This window comes from Typopeltis vanoorti, chromosome 8, assembly GCF_054136105.1.
Source record: "Typopeltis vanoorti isolate ZY-2024b chromosome 8, IOZ_Tvanoo_1.0, whole genome shotgun sequence".
Classification (NCBI taxonomy): domain Eukaryota; kingdom Metazoa; phylum Arthropoda; class Arachnida; order Uropygi; family Thelyphonidae; genus Typopeltis; species Typopeltis vanoorti.
This window is the reverse complement of record NC_143556.1, coordinates 146,276,427-146,289,158: the sequence shown is the minus strand read 5'-3', so window position 1 is coordinate 146,289,158 and position 12,732 is coordinate 146,276,427. Positions and strand designations below refer to the sequence as shown.

At 37.5% G+C, this 12,732-nt stretch overlaps 1 protein-coding gene across 5 annotated transcripts in view; it reads right to left on the bottom strand.

Annotated features, from left to right (window-relative positions):
* LOC150104412 (hydroxyacyl-coenzyme A dehydrogenase, mitochondrial-like) overlaps positions 1–12,732 on the bottom strand; it is a 227,690-nt gene that overhangs the window by 193,628 nt on the left and 21,330 nt on the right. For 3 of the 5 annotated variants that reach the window (XM_090396993.1, XM_090396992.1, XM_090396991.1), the window contains exon 2: positions 4,571–4,691. In XM_090396993.1, coding sequence (XP_090253119.1) covers positions 4,571–4,687 — 117 coding nt within the window. In that variant the 5' untranslated portion in view covers positions 4,688–4,691. The remainder of the gene's footprint in view (positions 1–4,570; positions 4,692–12,732) is intronic. The other 2 variants (XM_090396995.1, XM_090396994.1) reach the window with 1 other exon arrangement.

Sequence of the window (12,732 nt, the reverse complement as noted above, 5' to 3'; positions counted from 1 at the left end):
GATGGATAGGAGGGTGGTTGAAGGAGAGATATCAGAGAGTGGTTTATTCAGGAGTAGAGTCCACAAGACTGCCTGTGACTAGCGGTGTGCCACAAGGATCTGTTCTTGGACCACTGCTGTTTAATTTGTTCATTAATAATATAGGAAAGGATCTGAGAGGAACAGTTCATTTGTTTGCGGATGATGCAAAGTTGGGTAGGGCAATGGTGAATGCAGATGATGTCAAAATTTTGCAAGAAGATTTGGATAGACTGGAGGTCTGGGCAATTTAATGTGGCAAAATGTAAGGTTATACATTTTGCGGTGAAAAGATTAGCAGCAGTTTACTACATTGGTGGAACTGTACTCCAGAAAATTGATGAGGCACGAGATTTAGGAGTGTTGGTGGATAAGGAGTTGAAGTTTAGGGGGCACATTGCAAAAGTGGCCAAATCAGCTCATTGAATCACTTGGTTGCTGAAGAATACGTTAACAAGCAGATTATTGTTCCTCTGTATCGAGCCTTGATAAGACCCCATCTCGACTACTGTGCCCAGATTTGGTCACCTAGGTTTCTTCTTGATGGGAAGGAGGTGGAGAGGATCCAGAGGCAAGTGACCAAGATGATAGCAGGTCTGTGGAATGAACCTTATGAAAACAGGTTGAGAATTTGTGGGTTGCAAAAATTGGTTGATAGGCGGAGGAGGGGAAATATGATTGAGACATTCAAATTACTGAAGGGTTTCTATAAAATTAATTCAGAAGATATTTTTGAGAACAGGGCTGGTTGTGGGAGGACTAGGGGACAACCATGGAAACTGGGAAAAAGTGTGGTTAGTTAGAGCTGGGTTCTTTACTTTTAGAGCGGTGAATGAGTGGAATCCAGAGTCTGTGGTGGATGCTCTGACAGTGAATGAGTTTAAGGTGAGGTATGATAGATACTGTATGAATGTCAAATAGTTGTGATGAATATGATTTGGGGCCTCCCTCGATGAGTCTAATGACTCCCTGGAGTTGCCCGTAATAATAATAATAAAAAAATGCTCCTTCCAGTAAGCGAGACATTGATGCAACATTATAAAATAATATATTTTTGAAATTTCTCCTATTTCCTCCTATCTAAACTTTTTGTATGAGTTTGCTTTTATGTTCTGTTTTTTTGAATTAAAAGAAAGAGCACAATTGTTTCTGTAACTCATTATTACAGTACAGGGATGGTATTATTATTACAGTATTACACCATATTATTATTGCCACATATAAGCCATTATAGTATTGTTATTATTATTATATCCATATATGCGCTGTTCATCAGGGATTTGAGTTACATACAAATCCAAACCTAAAGATGTTTCTCAGGAACATATTTCACCCATACCCAACTACTGCCTGTATTGGGGGGGGGGGGGGGGGGGGGAATCACAACAGCTAAAATAAATCACTTCCCAAAACTTGGGGATTGACATTACATTAAGATCAGTTAAGGTTCAGTTGATTTTGTAGCATTTATTTCACGTTTCAAGGAAAAGGTAATCAAACTGAACCTGCTGAAATGAAGAGTCTTTCTCTGATTTTAAAGAACTCTGAACCTAGTGTCAATAGCATGAGAAGCAAATCTGGACTTTTTGAATCCCAAATTAATAATCTGAAATCTAGGTGATATCAAATTTTTGGTTTATGAAAAAAGTTCTCAGCCTAACAATGAAAAAATGAATTTATAATTTCAAAATTATTTTTATTTTTCAACATATTTCATTTTATTTCCTTAAGACTAATACATTTATTCCAGCGATGCTCCAGCACCATTATCCTGTCTCTGTAGTGGTTCTCGGTAAGATCTGCAAAATACCCATCTACAGCTGCAATCACCTCTTGATTCAAAGAAAACTGCTGACCAGCGAGGAAGAGTTTTAATTTTGGGAAGAGATAGAAGTCAGAGGGAGCCAAATCAGGGAATAGGGTGGATGTGCCAGCAATTCATAGTGCATATTCCTTAATTTTCCCATTGCCAAAACACCTTTGTGGGCAGGTGCAGTGTCCTGAAGAAAGATGATTTTTTTCTTCTAATCTGGTTAAAAGATCAGAATAATATTCCCTGGTTATAGTTTTACCCTTTTCAAGATCATCCATAAACAAAATGCCTTTAGCATCCCAAAACAGTGATGTCATGACCTTTCCTGCTGATGGAACCGACTTTGTCTTCTTTGGCGCTGAACAACCGGCTTTTGTCCAGTGTTTTAACTGCTGTTTGGATTCTGGTGCGTAATGGTGAATCCAAGTCTCATCCATATTAATAAATCGATGCACAAAATCAGTTTTATTCTTGTTAAAATGCATCAAGCACTGTTCAGAGATTTTCATGAGAGTGCGTTTTTGATCTGCTGTGAGCAAGCACAGAACCCATCTTGACAAAGCTTTTTCATTTGCAATTCTTCATGCAAAATATATCCTACACATTCTTTTGAAAAGCATATAGTCTCAGCAATTTCATGCACTTTGACTCGCCTGTCATCCAATACCATCTTATGCACTTGATCAATGATTTCTGGTGTTGTTACTTTTCCAACGTCCTTCACGTGGATCCTTGTCAAGGTTGGTACGGCTATGTTTAAACTCGGTAGCCCGTTTCTTAATTGTCGAAAACAAAGGAGAAGAGTGCCCATAAACTTTTAGGAACTTTGAATGAATTTCTTTTGCTGTGAAATCTTCTTTCAGAAAAAATTTTATAACCACATGATACTCAATTTTATCCATTTCAAGGGATACAGACAACACTTTTGCTTCAGACAGCTGTAGAATGAATTGATAGAATGACTTACAATTTCACATGGATGCTTATGACAATGTACCAACTGAGAAAAAAAAAATCTTGCCGATAGTGTTGCCATCTATGATCTAGGCCGAGAACTTTTCAGACCACCCTTGTATCTTGTATGTATGTATAAAATACTCTGGGATTTCAAAATCTAGACTGACAAAAGCTTAGAATGTAATATATCTGATATAACAGTAGTTAAAAAAAAAGTGAAAACAAGGGTGTTCAGTTTATTGAAATATCAGTGCCAGGAAATAGCAATTGATGAAAAAGAAACTGCAAAAATTACAAAGTATTGCAAGTTGTAAGTCGAAGTTGAATGAATTTGGCAAAAGGAAAACGAGTTGTTTTGGACACCTGATATACAATACACTGGAAAGAAGCCACATGACTCCATCACAGCAAACATAAATATGAAAGACTTACTCGAATCTGCTTCTGCCTTAAGAAACTACCCTGACATCAACAAATATGGTTGCATGAAACTGCCTACATTTGAGAAGCTCTCATCCTCTGTAAATCAGCAGCCAAGGATGCCAATTTAGCTGACTAGGAGGTACTATTTAGGACTTGAGGCTTATTTTCAATCGACATACTTCATCTTCATTATTTAGTATATAGTGCCTGTTTGCATGCATATATCTTATTGTATTTTGTTCCCTGATGATGGCAATCTGACTTTACTGAAATATTAGAAGTATTAATTAAATTTATGTTAGTTAATATTAGTCTACATGGTAATTTCCATAAAAAATACAGTTATGAATAGCCAACATATAAACCTTACCACTAGGTCTAAAGGAACCTTTGAACAAACGGCATGGATTCTCTGTAAATTCTACACTTCCTTCAAACCAGCTCAGTATCTCTCTTACCATCTACAAAGGATACATTTCCATCTCTCTCCTTACTTGGTGTCCATCAAGTATCCTGCTCATGTCATTTTTCCTACTTTGGATAAAGCACCTGTTCTGCTTTGATCAGAATTCAAGAACATCAAGACTATATTGTATTTTTGTAATCCAACAAGTCCAGCCTTACTTCTCATGCTATTGTCACCAGGTACAGAGTTTCATGGAACTAGAGAAAGATTCTTCACTCAAGCAAGTTTAAATTTGATTGTCTTTTCCGCAAAACGTGTGAAATGCTATGAAATCATTCAAACCTTTACCGATCTGACTTTATGCCAATCTCTATTATATATCCCAAAAAACTTACTGTTTATAATTTTTTTTTTTTTCAATTTAAATCTGCACAAACTTTTACCATTGTTTCTTTGAACACTAATAGAGTAATCCTGTCAAATCAGCTGCAACCGAGATAAGATCTAGTAAGCACATGCAACATGACTCATTTTTATGATGATTCATGTTTTGAATAGTTACTAGTCATTCTCCTTGATGATATACAAGTTAAATTTGATGAAATATAGAATTTTGTTCAAAAAGTGATATTTTTTTCTACATACATAAGCCATATAAGTATCTATAAATAGGTCTTCAATTATGTATAATTCAAATTTTAAACCTAGCTTTTGTTAACAATATAGTTGAAACCAAATATCAGTAATGCCTGCCATATCAAATATTCCAGACTGCACAAAGTGTTTAAATCAGACTTAAATTTGATATAGTAAATTTTACTGTAATGAACTGCTTTTCTTAGTCCCTACAAATTTGCTATATTAAAGCAAGTTGATGCCTATACCAATACTCTATTTACTGAAATAGGCAAAATCTAACATAATAATCTATTAAATATATTTCATTGTTTTACCTGTGCAATACCAGATCCCATAAGTCCACTTCCAATTACTGTTACAGTTTTAATTGATGACTGCAACATTGTTGCTGTAGTTAATGATCTACAAAGTAAGAGTGTAGAAAATGACATACCTCTGAAAGTAAAATGAAGACTTTTTAAAGGATATACAACCTATAGATATCTTTCTAATGCAGAATTAGAAAATGCTTTTTTAACTAATTTTAATTACTTTTAATAATTAAAGTAAATAATTACTTCGTTTGTCATGCATTAATAGACCAATAGCTGAGTGAGTAAGTGGAGTGAAATGTGTGTGTGAGAGTGTGTTCTACTTGGTTTCCTCAGTTCCAGATTTTTTGCTATGGTTCTATGTCAAGAAAAAGGATTATTTCCTTAACCACCACAAATATCCCTGAAGAACTTCAAGCATGGATTGTTGCTATTGTGAAGGGCTCACATGTAAAATATACTGTTTTCCCAGTACTTATTTCAATACCATGTTGTATAAGTATTGGGACAACAATATATTTCATCATTAGATGTGTATTATACCCTCAAGGGATGTCTAACACAATCAATGTTTCAAGACTAGTTTAATGATAACTAGACTTAAGGGTAAAAGCTAGATTGGTGATGAAGACTTCCATATAACCTATAAGAAATATAGACTGAGGCTCCACAAGCATAATCCTCATCATGTATCCTATTACTAGGTAATCTGGATGAAAAATGAACAAGGATGTGCTGCTAATAAATTCAGATGTGGCTGACCCAACTGTATTCTCTATTGGTTGAAACTACATAACCATCATGATAACATTGCATAATCAGATATCACTACATTTTGGAGAATCTGAAATTGCAAACAATGTGGTCTTCCTTTGGCCTTGACCAAACTTTGCACTCGTTCTAAGCATGCTCTTCACCAGTTTGCAATAATGAGTAGTAGGCAGGTATTATTGGGACAACAATATATTTCATCATCAGATGTGTATTATAACCTCAAGGAATGTCTAACACAATCAAGATTTCAAGACTAGTTTAATGATAACTAAACTTAAGGGTAAAAGCAAGATTGGTGATGAACATGTGATAAGAATGGATATTTTTCCTTCTACATGACCAGCTCCTGCCTATGTACCATTACTGGATTCACTAGCCTAGCCAACACCCGATATTCCAATTTGTACCAAAGATGTTCTATTGGATTCAGGTTGTTCAGGATAATCAGGTTATTCCACATTGTTTTTGACAAACTACATTTACATACATGTAGTGTGACAAGGTGAACTGCTATGTGAAAGACGAAAAGAGCCTTTCTGTAACGTTGCATTACGTTATCCAAATAATGCATATCCATCAGCATTCCTTCTTACCATATAAAGATCTTGAGTACATACTAGGAGTGACAGCTCCAAATCATTACACTTCGCCCACCAAACTTCACAGCTAGATGCACTCAGACATAAGACATTTCCATTACTCCTACATCAGTTCATTAGATTGGAAAAGGATATAGCTAGTACGATTCATCATTTTATCTCACTCACTTCTAATGCTTGTAGCAAATTTTTTCACTTCATCATTATATATGACAAGAAATTAGATTGCTTATATTTTGTTTAAAGGATAAAAATAAAGAAAAGCATTCATGTGAAGTAACTTCTTAACTTGGATACTTAGATGTATCACATCAAATTCCCTCAGCATCATATAATACATAGCAAACATCCTTTTGCTCATCTTTATTGCTATGCATTAGGAAGGATCACTACCAAGACCAGTTTGCCCTTTCTATGAAGGCAAGAACATAATGAGGAGTATAGGCCTAAGAAATGGGGAAAAAAGCCTCAGCTCATTATATCATCATGTAGACAAATGTTATCTTTTTCTCTTTTCACCATTCTCATACAGCTAAATCAAAAGACCAAGAGATGACTGGTACCCAGGTGGTTAGCCTTTCCTAAGTTATTTGGATTGGACTTCACTGCCTGGGATTGTTCTCCATTCATTCTCCACAGTTGATCATAAGAACACAGTGATGTACGAGGATGGAATAGTGCAAAAAAAAAAAAAACTGTTATAATAAGAATAAATAAAAATTCTGTCTTCCCCAATGAATATTGCATAATGTAGACGGTTTGTACCATCTCTTCAAAAATCTTATCTGCTAGAATAATTCTTTCTAAATATAAAAATCACTGGACTAAACAACAGAATTTCCATAACATAATCTTGTAAAGCATTTGTATATCATATTGCTGGATTTTTGAAACCTTTTTATTTTTTCTCTCTAAATTTCCATAAATGATATTTTAACTTGTTAATTATAAATATCAAAATTATTTTCTACTGCTATGGGTATTGTAAAAAACTTTCTGCTGTAAGCAGTGGAATGTTCAACACATCTCACAGTCTGTTCCAAATACACAGGACAAGAGGGAAGCATATTCTACTTTTTTCCATTCTCTAAGAAATGCCATAGATCGGATTTCTGATGTTAAAATACCTAAATTTTAAGGCATTTACTAGAAGGAAACCATGTGGAATTCTTCATACAAGATTCTTTGGAACTTCAGCAAGTTATTATACAGCATCACTGTTAATACATGAGCAGGTACTAACAGTGATGCTAACAGCAGAACCTGTGGGGTTCTGCTGTTAATTTGTAATGTAATGTAATGTAATGCTATAGTATTCAAGTACAACTTAAATTACTAGACCACTGCAATCATTTATTTCAAAGAGAGGGAGATGAAAACCAAGGTGGTACACTGGAGAAAGTCGTTACATGTGTGGTAAGGCAATAATATTTTATTTTTATTTATTTTATAAGGCTGTATATTGCTTAAATAGCAGAATTTTAATACTGGAAGATCTAAGTCTCCATGCTCCTCTGTAATTGGAGAAATTCCTTTTTAATTTCTGTACACTAGCACAGTATATAGAAAACTTGCTTGTAGAACAAAAAACTTCATCGGGTATATTATAACAGTTTTTCTTCAGCTTCCATAATATTCCTTATGTACAGCTTGGGAAAGTAAAATTACAATTTTAAGCAGTGTGGCTTTAGAAGGAAGGGAAAGTGCTTGATTTTCTAGTCATTGACTTCCTTAAAAAAAAATTCCAGAACTAATGTAATGAGCAAAGGATTAAGACAGAAACCTTGCTTGTCTCCTTTTTGAATATTAACCAGGTTGGATAAGCACATATGGAATAGAAAGGGATGCCAGAAATTGTAAATGCTTGGGTAAGATCCACCAAGAGTACTGCCACTGGATATATTTCGAAATTCACCAGGTGGAATAGATCATATCACTTAGTATATTATTATTATTATTAAGAGAGACCTCCAGGGAATTAGGGACTCATTGAGGGAGGCCATATACTACACGCACCAGCTATCATACTTATTCTTGAATTGACTCACACTGCTTGCACTCACAACATACAATTGCAATCCATTCCAATCACGCACCATCCTACTATGATAGAAAAATCTGGCCATCATCCCCTTCTTAGCAGCATTCATTCTCAGCTTACAAAGATTCCTCTTGTCTTTTCCCCACCTTCCATAAATTGAAAAATTCCATCAATTGACATCCTGTATGCCCCTTTCAGAAGTTTGCAAATCTCAATCATATCACTGCTCTTTCTCCTGTTTGCTTGTGTTTGCAGTCTACAAATTCTGAATCTGTCTTCATAATCAGTATTCCACAAATTTGCTATCATTTTTAACACTCTCATTTGCACTCTTTTCACTGTATCAGAATCACAACAGAATCTAGGAGAACAGAACTGCTCACAATAATAGTCCAAGTGAGGTCTTATCAAAGCCTTGTAAAGAGGCAAAATGACATTCTTATCTTATGTGAACGTTCGTTTCAGCATTGCAATTAGCTTTTGAGTTGTATTTGCAATCTTTGCTACACTGCCTGTGAATTCTTTCCTATCTACTAACACTCCAATATCCATAGCCTCATCAGTTTCTTCTAGCATAATCCCACCAATATAATACAACATTGGATATCTAATCATGCCAAATTGCATGACTTTGCATTTACTAACATTCAACTGACATCCATTTTTCCATGCCCACAATTCCAGCCTATTCAAATATCATTCTGCAAGTACTGCATATAAGCAGCATTATCCTACCTATCTTTGCATCATCAGCAAATAGCCATATGTCAACTGTCAAATTGTTCCCAATATCATTAATGTGCAGATTGAATAAAAGTTGACCAAGGACTAACAAGTAACTAGTAACTAGTTACCTTAAATTTTGCAGGCTCACATCCTCAATATATTTGTCAATTTGTCAATATTTGCCAATTTATGAAACAGTCTTCCATGCCGTATTCTGTCAAAAGTCTTAGCAAAATCCAAAAGTATCATTGTGTATCCTTTCCCGTTATCTAGTTCAATGGTAACATTATTATAGAATGTGAGCAAGTTGCTAAAACATGACCTTCCCTTAGTAAATCCATGCTGTTCATTGCAAAATAGAGATTCATTGTCAACCCATTTCTGAATGCAAGCCCTAACCAGTTTTTCCAAACTCTTCACCACCACTCCTGAGATATTGATTGGTCCATAGTTGGATACATCAGTCTTTGCAATTGTGCAATGGGATTACCATACATTCTTTCCATTCCTGCAGAATATTCCCTGTTCTGAGACTCAATTTATATAGCCTAGTCAAAGCCTATTATAATCTGTATAGTTTAAAGTGACACTAGCATTGTCCTTGTCTACATTCAAGATTATTGTTTTTTTGTTATTTCTGAGATGTAGAAGGGCTTTATATTCTCTATTGGATAGCATGAGATGGGTTGTATCTGAACATGGAAGATCACAAGCGATTGAAGAAGTTACTGTTTTCTGAACAAGTTGAAGTAAATGGGCAGGGAAACTAAAATTGAAAAGGTTAAGTGTAAGAGGGAAAAATTTATGCAGTGAATTTACATGCACGGACAAAGAAATTAGCACACCAAGAAGGAAGCATAGGATTTAACTGAAATTTTATTGGTGTAATGATACAGGTGAGTGATGCACATGATGGCAAAAACAGAGCTGAAGGACAATTACAAAGATCTGTGGTACGCAATCCAGTCATCATCAATAGCGCGTTGCACCACCTCGTTACATGCTGCAATACGGTCTGGCACAGTGGCGAACAGACGCCTCATGTTGTCCTGCGGCAGACTGGCCCACATGTGTTGGACGCTGTGCTCCAAATCCCAGATATTGCGGCATGGTGGGAGCTGCCGTTTCAGCTGCTCCCGAAACGGCACGGAGGTGTCTGTACACGACATAGGCAGGCCTGGGCAACCAGAGCCATGTGCGGACGGGCATTATCCTGCTGGTATAGCGCTCCTAGCATCCCAGCCAGGAATGGGAGAATGTGGGTTCGTAGGATGTCGTCTACATACCGCTGCCCCGTCAACGTGCCACGTACCGCTACGAGGGGTGATCGGCTATCGTAGACTATGGCTCCCCAGACCATAATGCCTGCAGTGCGGGAGGTGTGGTGCTCGATAGCAAGGTCAGGGTTTGTGTCCTTGACCAGGGGTCCTCCACACCCGGACATGATGATCATCTGTCCCCAAGACGAGGCGGCACTCATCGCTGAAGACCACACGTCACCAGTCTGTGGCGTTCCACGTCCCTCTCACCTGGCACCACTGCAAACGGAGTCTGCGATGTTGCGGTGATAATAGGAGCACGCGTAAAGGGCACTGGGATCATAGATTCGCCTCTGCGAGGCATCGGGAAATGGTTCGTGCGTACACAGGAGGCCCTACATCTGCCTGTATAGTGGACCAGGTCACCGTGGGATCACTCCGTGCTTGCCGCACGATCCGTCGATCCTCTCTAGCATTGGTCCTCCTGATCCGACCAGTGCCGCTCTGCCGTGTGGCAGTGCCGGAACGTGTCCACAGCTCCCAACACTGTCAGATGGTGTGGTCAGAACGGTTCATGTGCATGCCTATACGGCACGCCAACCACCCTCCGGTTTTCAGGCCGATGATCATGCCTCTGTCAAAGTCCACAAGTTGCTTAAATTGACGTCTCTGGCGTCTACCCGGCATTATTGTCACTCTGTACTCTAGCTTGCGTTGGCCGGTGCTTTACGCTTTAATCGGCTATCGACTACACGCCGGCTTTATAAGGCTGTCGATTTGTGCTTGCAGCGCCACTGCAGGGTGTGTGTGTGGCATGCGCAATTGCACCAAACTTGGATCATTTGCATATCACTCCACTCTAGCTATTTGCTTAGTTTTGCTGTTGTACCATGTTTTCTTCCAGGTGCACTAATTTCTTTGTCCGTGTGTGTATATTTGTTGATCCTTATTCATGAAATAAATTGCAGAATATAGTGGATAAAAATCGGCATGGGACTACCAAAATTAGTGACATGCATATCAGTTCTAAAGCAGGTAAAAGAACTAAAGGGAATCTGCAATTTTTGTATACTAATGCAAGAAGCATTCGAAATAATAGGGAAGAATTTTCGGCATTAGTCAGTGCAATCTCACCAAAAGTTGTCGGCATTAGTGAAACTTGGCTGTCAGCAGAAGATGTGGTTACTAGAATTGAATGTGATGGATATAGTATTTTCAGGGAGGATAGAGAAGACAGAACAGGGGGAGGAGTACTGTTAATGATAGCTGATGAGTTGCAGCCAAAGAAAGTTATCAAGAGTATATCAAGAGGATAGACGTGAAGGTTAGTTCACTTAAGGCAGTCTGGTGTGAAATAATGACCAACGCAACCAAATATACAGTTGGTTGCTGCTATAGGCCAGGGGATGCAGGGGGTGATATTGAATTCATGCATCAGCAAATTAGTGCAAGGTTAGTGATTATTATGGTGATATCAAATTGGAAGGAGAAAATATCATGTGGCATCATACACCTTCTAAGATATAATTACTTGAAACAAAACATAACTGAAGGGACTCATGGTGTGAGAGTGTTGGACCTGGTCACTGGTTCACAGGACATATGCATAAGTGTCCTCGTTACCTCCAATTGGTGAGAGTGATTCATTTGGTATTGACTTGGGAGGTTGCAAAATTTGTGGATTTCTCTCTTAAGAAGGGGTATATACGGAACTACAGGTAAGGTAATTATAACAAATTTTGGAGTGAGCTTACAGCCGTCCCATGGCAAAACATATTGCAGGGGAAAGATGTTAGCAGTGCATGGGATAAAATCAGCAGGTATTTGAGGAAGGCAATATCAGAATGTATTCCCATGGTCAGGAAGACAAACAAGGTAGGCATTAGATGGATGACTAGTAGTATCATGCTTGATCTGCAAAAAATTGATGTAAGAATATGTTATGGAGAATTTACAAGGAGAAAGGCAATCAGTACAAGGCTCAAGCTAGGAAGGTTACCAGCATAGTAAGAAAAGCTGAATCAGATTATGAGAAGACCTTAGCCAAGGAGATCAAGGGTAATCCCAAAGAGTTCTTCTGCTATGTGGCAAGTAAAAGGAAGAATGACTTTGGGAGGGTAACCTTGGATGATGCTGATGGTACTGAGGTGACCAATTCAGATGTAATAGTCGAATTACTGAGTGATCACTTTTCAAAAGTCTATCACCGAAGTGAGGATATCTCTGTACCTATAGCAATAACTAATGTGAGAATTGAAGTTAATAAATCAGAGGTACTCAGTATAGTGCAAAATTTAAATGCAAACACTGCTGTAGGTTTAGATGGAATATCAGCTCAGGTGATGCATAAATGTGCAAAGGAATTGTCAATGCCTCTTACTTGGTTATTTAACTTAAGTTTGAACTCTGGTATGGTCCCTAGGGAGTAAAAGGAAGGCAAAGTAGTTCCTTTGCATAAAGGTGGCTCTAAGACTGCAGTAGTTAATTACAGACCAATCACCATCTCGGGTGTGGTGGTAAAAGTATTCGAAAAGTTGGTTAAAGACAGAATTCAAGAATGGGTGGATCAGAATATGATACTCTGTAGGGGTCAACATGGTTTTGTTAAAGGTCGATCCTGCCTTAGCAATTTATTAACTTTTTATAATAGAATGACATCTGAGTTGAACAAAGGAAATGGCTACACAGCGATACTTCTGGATTTTGCTAAGGCTTTTGACAGAATATCCCACGGAATACTGTTGCACAAATTGGAGCAGATGGATA